The sequence below is a fragment of the Pseudophryne corroboree genome, chromosome 5, assembly GCF_028390025.1.
Source record: "Pseudophryne corroboree isolate aPseCor3 chromosome 5, aPseCor3.hap2, whole genome shotgun sequence".
In the NCBI taxonomy this organism is placed as follows: Eukaryota; Metazoa; Chordata; class Amphibia; order Anura; family Myobatrachidae; genus Pseudophryne; species Pseudophryne corroboree.
Window position 1 is genome coordinate 283,232,467 of NC_086448.1, and position 13,423 is coordinate 283,245,889.

At 46.7% G+C, this 13,423-nt stretch overlaps 1 protein-coding gene across 4 annotated transcripts in view; it reads right to left on the bottom strand.

Annotated features, from left to right (window-relative positions):
- The window catches only part of LOC134927634 (intraflagellar transport protein 70A), a 254,713-nt gene that overhangs the window by 171,832 nt on the left and 69,458 nt on the right, over positions 1–13,423 (bottom strand). For all 4 annotated transcript variants that reach the window (XM_063922382.1, XM_063922384.1, XM_063922383.1 and 1 more), the window contains 2 exons: positions 10,473–10,577; positions 2,618–2,746 (listed from right to left, as the gene is read on the bottom strand). In XM_063922382.1, the coding sequence (XP_063778452.1) occupies positions 2,618–2,746; positions 10,473–10,577 (234 nt within the window). The remainder of the gene's footprint in view (positions 1–2,617; positions 2,747–10,472; positions 10,578–13,423) is intronic.

Consider the following 13,423-nt stretch of genomic DNA (forward strand, 5'->3'; position numbering starts at 1 on the left):
ATGTCAGATGACAAGTTATCTGTCCATGCTGCTATTGCGCTACATACCCATGCCGACGCTACTGCCGGTCTGAGCAAGGCCCCTGTATGTGTATAAATTAATTGTAAAGTAGTCTCCTGTCTGCGATCAGCAGGATCCTTGAGCGCTGCCGTGTCTGGAGACGGTAGCGCCACCTTTTTGGACAAGCGCGTCAAAGCCTTGTCCACCCTGGGCGAGGATTCCCACCGTAACCTGTCCTGTGTGGTGAAAGGATACGCCATAAGAATTCTCTTGGGAATCTGCAGTTTCTTGTCTGGAGTTTCCCAAGTTTTTTCAAATAAAGCATTCAGCTCATGAGATGGGGGAAAGGTTACCTCAGGTTTCTTCTCCTTATACATGCATACACTCGTGTCAGGCACCGAGGGGTCCTCTGTGATATGCAAAACATCTTTTATTGCAATAATCATATAATGAATACTTTTGGCCACCCTTGGGTGTAACCTCGCATCATCGTAGTCGACACTGGAGTCAGAATCCGTGTCGGTATCAGTGTCTGCTACCTGGGACAGGGGACGTTTAAGAGACCCTGAAGGGCCTTGTGACACAGTCAAAGCCATGGATTGACTCCCTGTTTTTTCTCTGGACTCTGCTTTGTCCAATCTTTTATGTAATAAAGACACATTTGCATTTAAAACATTCCACATATCCATCCAATCAGGTGTCGACTGTGCCGACGGAGACACCACAATCATCTGCTCTACCTCCTCCTTAGACGAGCCTTCCGCTTCAGACATGCCGACACACACGTACCGACACCCCCACACACACTGGGATATATGTATATATATATGATGACAGTCCCCCAATAAGGCCCTTTGGAGAGACAGAGAGAGAGTATGCCAGCACACAACGAGCGCCACTGGACACTGAGACAAAATCCCAGTCTGTACAGCTCTTTTATATATCAATAATACACTCACTGCGCCAAATAAATGTGCCCTCCCCCCTCCTTTTTGCCCTCTGTACTTGTGTTCAGCAGGGGAGAGTCCAGGAGCAGCTTCTCTGCAGCGTGCTGTGGAGAAATGGCGCTGGTTAGTGCTGGAGGATCAAGTTCCGCACCCTCAACGGCGGGCTTCGATCCCGCTCAAATTCTTTATACTGGCGGGGGTTTATTTAATATACTGCCTCCGCAGTATATATATGTCAGACAGTGTCCCTTGAGGTTTATTATTATTGCCCAGGGCACCCCCCCTACGCCCTGCACCCATACAGTGCCGTCAGTGTGTGTGAATGTGGGAGCAATGGCGCGCAGCGTTACCGCTGCACGGTACCTCAGTGAAGATCTGAAGTCTTCTGCCGCCTTTGAAGTCTTCTTTCTTCTTATACTCACCCGGCTTCTATCTTCCGGCTCTGTGAGGAGGATGGCGGCGCGGCTCCGTGACGAACAAACAGCGAGGGTGAGACCTGCGTTCCGACCCTCTGGAGCTAATGGTGTCCAGTAGCCTAAGAAGCAGAGCCTATCATTTAAGTAGGTCTGCTTCTCTCCTCTCAGTCCCACGATGCAGGGAGCCTGTTGCCAGCAGTGCTCCCTGAAAATATAAAACCTAACAAAAGTCTTTTTCAGAGAAACTCAGTAGAGCTCCCCTGCAGTGCATCCAGTCTCCTCTGGGCACAGGATCTAACTGAGGTCTGGAGGAGGGGCATAGAGGGAGGAGCCAGTGCACACCTATCTAAAGTCTTTAGAGTGCCCATGTCTCCTGCGGAGCCTGTCTATACCCCATGGTCCTTACGGAGTCCCTAGCATCCTCTAGGACGTAAGAGAAATGTCTGTAAGCACTTTTTCAGTGACCGCTAACGAGTAGGGGATCAACTATACAGATAATAGTGTCTTGCCATGGATTACACGTGACCACAGAGCACTACAGCATGAATTCTGTTGATGAACGTGTAATACCAACTCACTATGGAATCAGTGACTGTCTGTCACATGACACAGTGCTGTGGTCACATGCAGACACAGATTAAGGGCCACATGGGCCTTGGGCTAAAAACAATAAATAGCCTCTGGTGGGAAGTGAAGGAGGTGTGGTCAGTGCTGTGTGGGTGTGACCAGAGCCATGTGGGTGTGGCCAGTCCCATGTGGGCATGTATACCCCCATACACTATCAGTCCTAATGTCTCCCTAAATACCTAAAAGTAGAAAACTAGACTTATTTTGTGAGGAAAACAGAAATACAATTTTAGTACTTAAGATTCATGACAGACTGCGTCGCCAGCTCTGCGTCTGGTCATCATCATGCTGTCATAATGTTAGACATATTTTTATGTGGAGGCCTGGAGCTGTTGTCCCGTCTGCCTCATTGTTAACCTGTATACCGGGTCCTGGACAGGTAATATTGCTAGTATAGGCTAGGATCTAGTTGCCTTTTGCAATATACAAATACATACATAATGGCACAACAGTTGTCGCATTATCAGAATGAAATATGTATTACTGATAGATAATCTTTCTTCCTGTATTTCATTTGTGGATTCTCATTGCTCGTTATCTCTAGAAGCATAATTATTATTGTTAGGAAGCATAAGTAAACTTGAGCTATACAACCCATAACAAAAAGACAGGACACAATGGACTTACAATTTTTTAACTGGTATTCAATAGCAGCCTTGAGGTTAAAAGCTTCAATCAGCTTGGTTTCGTGCAGCACCAGAGTGTTGCCCACACTACGGACATCAATGCCCTCTGTTGTCATGCCAACCCCAAGCTCTGGAAGGAGATACATAATAGCAGTCAGTGTCAGTGAATGAAAGGAACAGGCTCTCATAACCCTGTGAATCTTTATATGGTTATACAGAGTACATTGTTCATTAGAAATAATAAGAATTTACTTACCGATAATTCTATTTCTCATAGTCCGTAGTGGATGCTGGGGACTCCGAAAGGACCATGGGGAATAGCGGCTCCGCAGGAGACTGGGCACAAAAGTAAAAAGCTTTAGGACTACCTGGTGTGCACTGGCTCCTCCCCCTATGACCCTCCTCCAAGCCTCAGTTAGGATACTGTGCCCGGACGAGCGTACACAATAAGGAAGGATTTTGAATCCCGGGTAAGACTCATACCAGCCACACCAATCACACCGTACAACTTGTGATCTGAACCCAGTTAACAGCATGATAACAGAAGGAGCCTCTGAAAAGATGGCTCACAACAACAAGAACCCGATTTTTGTAACAATAACTATGTACAAGTAATGCAGACAATCCGCACTTGGGATGGGCGCCCAGCATCCACTACGGTCTATGAGAAATAGAATTATCGGTAAGTAAATTCTTATTTTCTCTAACATCCTAGTGGATGCTGGGGACTCCGAAAGGACCATGGGGATTATACCAAAGCTCCCAAACGGGCGGGAGAGTGCGGATGACTCTGCAGCACCGAATGAGAGAACTCCAGGTCCTCCTCAGCCAGGGTATCAAATTTGTAGAATTTAGCAAACGTGTTTGCCCCTGACCAAGTAGCTGCTCGGCAAAGTTGTAAAGCCGAGACCCCTCGGGCAGCCGCCCAAGATGAGCCCACTTTCCGTGTGGAATGGGCTTTTACAGATTTTGGCTGTGGCAGGCCTGCCACAGAATGTGCAAGCTGAATTATACTACAAATCCAACGAGCAATCGTCTGCTTAGAAGCAGGAGCACCCAGCTTGTTGGGTGCATACAGGATAAACAGCGAATCAGATTTTCTGACTCCAGCCGTCCTGGAAACATATATTTTCAGGGCCCTGACTACGTCTAGCAACTTGGAATCCTCCAAGTCCCTAGTAGCCGCAGGCACCACAATAGGCTGGTTTAAGTGAAAAGCTGAAACCACCTTAGGGAGAAATTGAGGACGAGTCCTCAATTCTGCCCTGTCCGTATGAAAAATTAGGTAAGGGCTTTTATAGGATAAAGCCGCCAATTCTGAGACACGCCTGGCTGAAGCCAGGGCTAACAGCATTACCACTTTCCATGTGAGATATTTTAAGTCCACAGTGGTGAGTGGTTCAAACCAATGTGATTTTTTATAATCCCAAAACTACATTGAGATCCCAAGGTGCCACTGGAGGCACAAAAGGAGGCTGTATATGCAGTACTCCCTTGACAAACGTCTGAACTTCAGGAACAGAAGCCAGTTCTTTTTGGAAGAATATTGACAGGGCCGAAATTTGAACCTTAATGGACCCCAATTTGAGGCCCATAGACAGTCCTGTTTGCAGGAAATGCAGGAAACGACCCAGTTGAAATTCCTCTGTAGGGGCCTTCCTGGCCTCGCACCACGCAACATATTTACGCCAAATACGGTGATAATGTTGTACGGTTACATCCTTCCTGGCTTTGATCAGGGTAGGGATGACTTCATCCGGAATGCCTTTTTCCTTCAGGATCCGGCGTTCAACCGCCATGCCGTCAAACGCAGCCGCGGTAAGTCTTGGAACAGACATGGTCCCTGCTGGAGCAGGTCCTTTCTTAGAGGTAGAGGCCACGGGTCTTCCGTGAGCATCTCTTGAATTTCCGGGTACCAAGTCCTTCTTGGCCAATCCGGAGCCACGAGTATAGTCTTTACTCCTCTCCTTCTTATGATTCTCAGTACTTTTGGTATGAGAGGAAGAGGAGGGAACACATACACTGACTGGTACACCCACGGTGTTACCAGAGCGTCCACAGCTATTGCCTGAGGGTCCCTTGACCTTGCGCAATATCTGTCCAGTTTTTTGTTGAGGCGGGACGCCATCATGTCCACCTTTGGTTTTTCCCAACGGTTCACAATCATGTGGAAGACTTCTGGGTGAAGTCCCCACTCCCCCGGGTGAAGATCGTGTCTGCTGAGGAAGTCTGTTTCCCAGTTGTCCACTCCCGGAATGAACACTGCTGACAGTGCTATCACATGATTCTCCGCCCAGCGAAGAATCCTTGCCACTTCCATCATTGCCCTCCTGCTTCTTGTGCCGCCCTGTCTGTTTACGTGGGCGACTGCAGTGATGTTGTCCGACTGGATCAACACCGGCTGACCCTGAAGCAGAGGTCTTGCCTGACTTATGGCATTGTAAATGGCCCTTAGTTCCAGGATATTTATGTGAAGTGACGTTTCCATGCTTGACCACAAGCCCTGGAAATTTCTTCCCTGTGTGACTGCTCCCCAGCCTCTCAGGCTGGCATCCGTGGTCACCAGGACCCAATCCTGAATGCCGAATCTGCGGCCCTCTAGGAGATGAGCACTCTGTAACCACCACAGGAGAGACACCCTTGTCCTTGGAGACAGGGTTATCCGCTGATGCATTTGAAGATGCGATCCGGACCATTTGTCCAGCAGATCCCACTGAAAAGTTCTTGCGTGGAATCTGCCGAATGGAATCGCTTCGTAAGAAGCCACCATCTTTCCCAGGACCCTTGTGCATTGATGTACTGACACTTGGCCTGGTCTTAGGAGGTTCCTGACTAGGTCGGATAACTCCTTGGCCTTCTCCTCCGGGAGAAACACCTTTTTCTGTACTGTGTCCAGAATCATCCCTAGGAACAGCAGACGTGTCGTCGGGATCAGCTGCGATTTTGGAATATTTAGAATCCATCCGTGCTGTCGTAGTACTACTTGAGATAGTGCTACTCCGACCTCTAACTGTTCTCTGGACCTTGCCCTTATCAGGAGATCGTCCAAGTAAGGGATAATTAAGACGCCTTTTCTTCGAAGAAGAATCATCATTTCGGCCATTACCTTGGTAAAGACCCGGGGTGCCGTGGACAATCCAAACGGCAGCGTCTGAAACTGATAGTGACAGTTCTGTACCACAAACCTGAGGTACCCTTGGTGAGAAGGGCAAATTGGGACATGGAGGTAATCATCCTTGATGTCCAGAGACACCATATAGTCCCCTTCTTCCAGGTTCGCTATCACTGCTCTGAGTGACTCCATCTTGAACTTGAACCTTTTTATGTAAGTGTTCAAGGATTTCAGATTTAAAATGGGTCTCACCGAGCCGTCCGGCTTCGTTACCACAAACAGCGTGGAATAATACCCCTTTCCCTGTTGTAGGAGGGGTACCTTGATTATCACCTGCTGGGAATACAGCTTGTGAATGGTTTCCAATACCGCCTCCCTGTCGGGGGGAGACGTTGGTAAAGCAGACTTCAGGAACCGGCGAGGGGGAGACGTCTCGAATTCCAATTTGTACCCCTGAGATACTACCTGCAGGATCCAGGGGTCCACTTGCGAGTGAGCCCACTGCGCGCTGAAATTCTTGAGACGGGCCCCCACCGTGCCTGAGTCCGCTTGTAAGGCCCCAGCGTCATGCTGAGGACTTGGCAGAAGCGGGGGAGGGCTTCTGTTCGTGGGAAGAGGCTGTCTGCTGCAGTCTTTTTCCCCTTCCTCTGCCCCGGGGCAGATATGAGTGGCCTTTTGCCCGCTTGCCCTTATGGGGACGAAAGGACTGAGCCTGAAAAGACGGTATCTTTTTCTGCTGCGAGGTGACTTGGGGTAAAAAGGTGGATTTTCCAGCCGTTGCCGTGGCCACCAGGTCCGATAGACCGACCCCAAATAACTCCTCCCCTTTATACGGCAATACTTCCATATGCCGTTTGGAATCCGCATCCCCTGACCACTGTCGCGTCCATAATCCTCTTCTGGCAGAAATGGACATCGCACTTACTCTTGATGCCAGAGTGCAAATATCCCTCTGTGCATCTCGCATATATAGAAATGCATCCTTTAAATGCTCTATAGTCAATAATATATTGTCCCTGTCCAGGGTATCAATATTTTCAGTCAGGGAATCCGACCAAGCCACCCCAGCACTGCACATCCAGGCTGAGGCGATTGCTGGTCGCAGTATAATACCAGTATGTGTGTATATACTTTTAAGGATATTTTCCAGCTTTCTATCAGCTGGTTCCTTGAGGGCGGCCGTATCAGGGGACGGTAACGCCACTTGTTTTGATAAGCGTGTGAGCGCCTTATCTACGCTAGGGGGTGTTTCCCAACGCGCCCTAACCTCTGGCGGAAAAGGGTATAATGCCAATAACTTTTTAGAAATTAGCAGTTTTTTATCGGGGGAAACCCACGCTTCATCACACACCTCATTTAATTCATCTGATTCGGGAAAAACTACGGGTAGTTTTTTCACACCCCACATAATACCCTTTTTTGTGGTACTTGTAGTATCAGAAATGTTCAAAACCTCCTTCATTGCCGTGATCATGTAACGTGTGGCCCTACTGGAAAATACGTTTGTTTCCTCACCGTCGACACTGGAGTCAGTGTCCGTGTCTGTGTCTGTATCGACCTGAGGTAACGGGCGCTTTAGAGCCCCTGACGGTGTTTGAGACGCCTGTACAGGTATTAACTGATTTGCCGGCTGTCTCATGTCGTCAACAGTCTTTTGTAAAGTGCTGACACTATCACGTAATTCTTTCCATAAGACCATCCAGTCAGGTGTCGACTCCCTAGGGGGTGACATCACTAACACAGGCAATTGCTCCGCCTCCACACCATTTTCCTCCTCATACATGTCGACACAACGTACCGACACACAGCACACACACAGGGAATGCTCTGATAGAGGACAGGACCCCACTAGCCCTTTGGGGAGACAGAGGGAGAGTTTGCCAGCACACACCAGAGCACTATATATATACAGGGATAACCTTATATAAGTGTTTTTCCCTAATATAGCTGCTGTATATATTTATATGCCAATTTAGTGCCCCCCCCTCTCTTGTTTTACCCTGTTTCTGTAGTGCAGGACTGCAGGGGAGAGTCAGGGAGCCTTCCTCCAACGGAGCTGTGAGGAAAAAATGGCGCCAGTGTGCTGAGGAGATAGGCTTCGCCCCTTTTTCGGCGGCCTTTCTCCCGCTTTTTTATGTAAAAATAGGCAGGGGTTAAATACATCCATATAGCCCAGGAGCTATATGTGATGTATTTTTTTGCCAAAAAGGTGTTTTTATTGCGTCTCAGGGCGCCCCCCCCCAGCGCCCTGCACCCTCAGTGACCGGAGTGTGAAGTGTGCTGAGAGCAATGGCGCACAGCTGCGGTGCTGTGCGCTACCTTAGTGAAGACAGGACGTCTTCTGCCGCCGATTTTCCGGACCTCTTCAGTCTTCTGGCTCTGTAAGGGGGACGGCGGCGCGGCTCCGGGACCCATCCATGGCTGGGCCTGTGATCGTCCCTCTGGAGCTAATGTCCAGTAGCCTAAGAAGCCCAATCCACTCTGCACGCAGGTGAGTTCGCTTCTTCTCCCCTTAGTCCCTCGATGCAGTGAGCCTGTTGCCAGCAGGTCTCACTGAAAATAAAAAAAAACTATTTAAACTTTTACTCTAAGCAGCTCAGGAGAGCCACCTAGATTGCACCCTTCTCGTTCGGGCACAAAATCTTAACTGAGGCTTGGAGGAGGGTCATAGGGGGAGGAGCCAGTGCACACCAGGTAGTCCTAAAGCTTTTTACTTTTGTGCCCAGTCTCCTGCGGAGCCGCTATTCCCCATGGTCCTTTCGGAGTCCCCAGCATCCACTAGGACGTTAGAGAAATCAGGTTAATTAAGCAATCAGAGATATATTAATGAAAATACTGCACATAATAGGTGATCTTCTTATACATTTATAGGAGTATTTTGAAGCAAAACTTAATTTCACTGGTAAAGTTGACAGGCCCAGCGACGGGTGGGGGGGACAAAGGGTGCAATCATCCCGGGCCCCTGGTACAGAGGGGCCCTGAGGTTGCCCCGCTACCGTGCTGACCTTTGCCTGTTGACTTCCTCTCTGGCAACCCCTGACACTACACTTCCGTGGGTCACGTGGGAGCACATGTTACCCGTCCCAGCTGTCCACCGTCCAGGTCCCTGCCACTTCAGGACTGCTCCTCCTGTTACAAAATGCCCAGCTGCACAGACATCAGGCTGTATCTACGGCCACGTAAGCCACTAAACAAGATACAGTAATCATACTTTTAGTCTCCCTCTAGTCTCTCTACTCTCTGGTGGGCCAACGGGTGTATAGGTGTGCTCCCCCTGCAATACCTTTGGCACCAGGGGAAGCATCCATACACCTCTCCTGCTAGATACCCTCCATCCCTTCCTTCATCCCACTGCTAGCCTCCCTCCCTCTCATTCTACATCCAATAACTTAGATAACACAGAGAAGAGCAGAGGAGGGTAGGCAATACAGATAAGTTACTGAGGCTTACAAATTTACCTGTCTGTGCTGTGTGTCCTGCTGGTATTGGCGTGTACCTAAGGAGTTCAATATTCCCTATTAACAGTGGACTGGACATATCTTTCTTGCTATATACTGTTTAACCTTATGAGTTGTAGGGCTTAGAGTCTTAGGGTGAGATTCAAATGTTCTATCCTCCCCTCCCACCCCCACCGGCAGTATTCAAATGTTGCTGCCGATGGGCACGATATCAGCATTTCAGCTCGCCACACCCAGGGGTGGTGAGCTGAAATGCGCAAAAAGTGACCTGTTTGGACGCCCAAACGGGACTTTTTGCGATCAGCACAATAACAGCGGACAATAGAATATCGCCCTGCGATCTCCCGTCACTTTAGACAGGAGATCCGACGCAATAAAACATTTGAATCTCACCATTAGAATCTTCTACAGTATGCACGTCAGGGTCTTTCCATGTACTCTCAAGAGGTTGGTACCCCAGATTGTCTACCAAGTAAGAAAATAGGGGAATAAAAGCATTTCATTCCATTGCACATGACATTCCATATATATATATATATATATATATATATATATATATATACAGGTTGAGTATCCCTTATCCAAAATGCTTGGGACCAGAGGAATTTTGGATATCGGATTTTTCCGTATTTTGGAATAATTGTATACCATAATGAGATATTATAGTGATGGGACCTAAATCTAAGCACATAATGCATTTATGTTACATATACACCTTATACACACAGCCTGAAGGTCATTTTAGCCAATATTTTTAATAACTTTTTGCATTAAACAAAGTGTGTGTACAGTCACACAATTCATTTATGTTTCATATACACCTTATGCACACAGCCTGAAGGTCATTTAATACAATATTTTTAATAACTTTGAGTATTAAACAAAGTTTGTGTACACTGAGCCATCAAAAAACAAAGGTTTCACTATCTCACTCTCACTCAAAAAAGTCCGTATTTCGGAATATTCCGTATTTCGGAATATTTGGATATGGGATACTCAACCTGTATATATATATTTAGAGCACTTCAAATTCATATAATAGACCAAACATAGGGGTATATTTACTAAAGATTGTTTTTTTTATCAATTTCAAATTGATGTTATGTTTCCATGGCTAAAACACACATATACTAATATTTAAAAATGTATATTAAAAAAATCTTTGTTAGTAAATCTGTGTTTTAGCCCCTGAAACCCAACAAAGATTCAGATCATCATCATTGCTTTGAAATCAGCCTATAGTAAATAAACCCCATAATGTTCTTTACTTTATCAAGGACACCTACCGGGATGCTCTCGGATTCCATGTTCTATAATATCGGCAATGTATTTTAATGCGGGCACATATTGTTTCATGCTATAGTAACATAAGGCAATGTTGTAGGATAAATCTGTCCAGATTAAAGGAGAAACAGAGAATTTACATAATTAAATAAAGTTGTTGTCTTTTTACTTTCAAGCACTGCTATTAAAACATTACACTGCAGCAGTATCATGTAAACCATTACATTACAAGCCTACAGACAGGTTAAAGTCTTAAACTTACAACAAAATTAAAATTATATTAAATTTATAAAACAAACAAGCACTAACATACAAGTAGTAGATACCCTAGCATCTATACTCTACACTGAGTAAACATTACAGCTGAATTTTCAAAGGAGACTACACAGGGGCTAATTCAGACCTGATCACTAGGCTGCGTTTTCGTACAGCCGGCGATTAGGTCTAAACTGCGCATGCGTATGCACCGCAATGCGCAGGCGCGTTGCACAGGTACAAAGCAGATCGCTGCTCAGTGATGGGTTTGTACAAAGGATCCGTTCGCAAGGGCCTTCACAAGGAGATTGACAGGAAGAAGGCGTTTGTGGTTGTCAACTGACCGTTTTCTGGGAGTGTTTGGAAAAACGCAGGCGTGTCCAAGCGTTTGCAGGGAGGGTTCCTGACATCAATTCCGGTCCCGGACAGGCTGATGTGATCGCAGCGGCTGAGTAAGTCCTGGGCTACTCAGAGACTGCACAAAATCTGTTTGTACAGCTCTGCTACACATGCGTTCGCACACTTGCAAAGCGAAAATACACTCCCCTATGGGCGGCGACTATGCGAATGCAGCACTGCAAAAAAAACCTAGCGAGCGAACAGGACTGAATTAGACCCATTAAGAGATACAGCTGATAATGGACAGTTCTATTGCAAGTTGCACAAGCAGCCTGTTGATGATGCAAATAATAGCCTACCTGCATTTCACCACTGCTATCCATCTAAGACTGTTTCATATAACATTTAGGTTAAAATAAGCATACCTTACATTGTGAGATGTCATATTGGCAGATACAGTTGATATTGGCCCTCATTCCGAGTTGTTCGCTCGTTGCCGAGTTTCGCTATATTGCGATTAGTCGCTTACTGCGCATGCGCAAGGGTCGCAGAGCGCATGTGCTTAGTTATTTTACTCAAAAGTTAGGTATTTTACTCACGGCATAACGAGGATTTTTCATCGTTCTGGTGATCGGAGTGTGATTGACAGGAAGTGGGTGTTTCTGGGCGGAAACTGGACGTTTTATGGGAGTGTGCGAAAAAACGCTGCCGTTTCTGGGAAAAACGCGGGAGTGTCTGAAGAAATGGGGGAGTGTCTGGGCGAACGCTGGGTGTGTTTGTGACGTCAAACCAGGAACGAAACTGACTGAACTGATCGCAATGGCTGAGTAAGTCTGGAGCTACTCAAAACTGCTAAGAAATTTCTATTCGCAAATCTGCTAATCTTTCGTTCGCAATTCTGCTAATCTAAGATACACTCCCAGAGGGCGGCGGCCTAGCGTGTGCAATGCTGCTAAAAGCAGCTAGCGAGTGAACAACTCGGAATGAGGGCCCATGTACAGTTTTCTACAAAGCAGTGACCTTTCTACAATAGCTGAGTGACATCGTAAAGGCTGTTGATGATCTGACCAAGTTACACGGCCAGCATCCTGAGGTGAAAAAAAATCTATCTATTTGAAATAAGCTTACATTACACTGTCAGTAGACATATTAGCAGATGATAGTTCTATACCAAGTCACATTGTCAGCATATAATCACATTTTACCTGCATTTCACCATTACTATCTATCTATCTATCGATCTATAATTTAGGTTAAAATAAACTTACATTACATAGTCAGCAGGCACACAAATGTGTCCTCATACACCTAGCCTCAATATTCCATATGGCGTGAGATGCCTGGCATGACTAAGCCACTCCAAGATTTGTAGTGTGCATATTCGCATCACAGACGCAGCGAAACACCACTCACAGGCCCAAATGTATTAAGCCTTTACAAGAGATAAAGTGGAGATGGATAAAGAGTGATAAAGAACCAGCCAACAAGCTCCTGTCATTTTTCAGCATGACCCATTGCTGTACTGTGTTGTTCCCCAGGCGGGACAAAGTGGCAGAGTCGTGTCAGTGTTCAGCACTTTGACACACCTGCACTTGTGGAAGCACACAGTCCAGCATGACCCATTGCAGGACTGTGTTGTTCCCCAAGGGCTAGCTGTCCAAAGAGGCAGAGTCGTGGTGTCAGTGTCCAGCACTTTGAGACGCCTGCACTTGTGGAACTACACAGTCCAGCATGACCCATTGCAGGACTGTGTTGTTCCCCAAGGGCTAGCTGTCCAAAGAGGCAGAGTCGTGGTGTCAGTGTCCAGCACTTTGAGACGCCTGCACTTGTGGAACTACACAGTCCAGCAAAACCCATTGCTGGACTGTGTTGTTCCCCAAGGGCTAGCGGTCCAAAGAGGCAGAGTCGTGGTGTCAGTGTCCAGCACTTTGAGACGCCTGCACTTGTGGAACTACACAGTCCAGCAAAACCCATTGCTGGACTGTGTTGTTCCCCAAGGGCTAGCGGTCCAAAGAGGCAGAGTCGTGGTGTCAGTGTGTGCAAGGTGATAAAGGAACCAGCCAATCAGCTCCAATATGTAAATTACCAGTTAGGATCAGATTGGCTGGTGCCTTTATCACCTTGCACTTATCACTGGTTTATCTCTTTCTTATGCCTTCTCCAGGTTAATACATCTGCCCCCTTGTTTCAAATCTTGACAACACTGTCATTAAAAAAATTATTTCTGGTAATTGGTTGTACATAGGAGAATCTGATTTTTAATAGAATAATAAAGGATATAGGGGTCTATTTACTAAGCCTTGGATGGAGATAAAGTAGACGGAGATAAAGTACCAGCCAATCGGCTCCTAACTGGCAT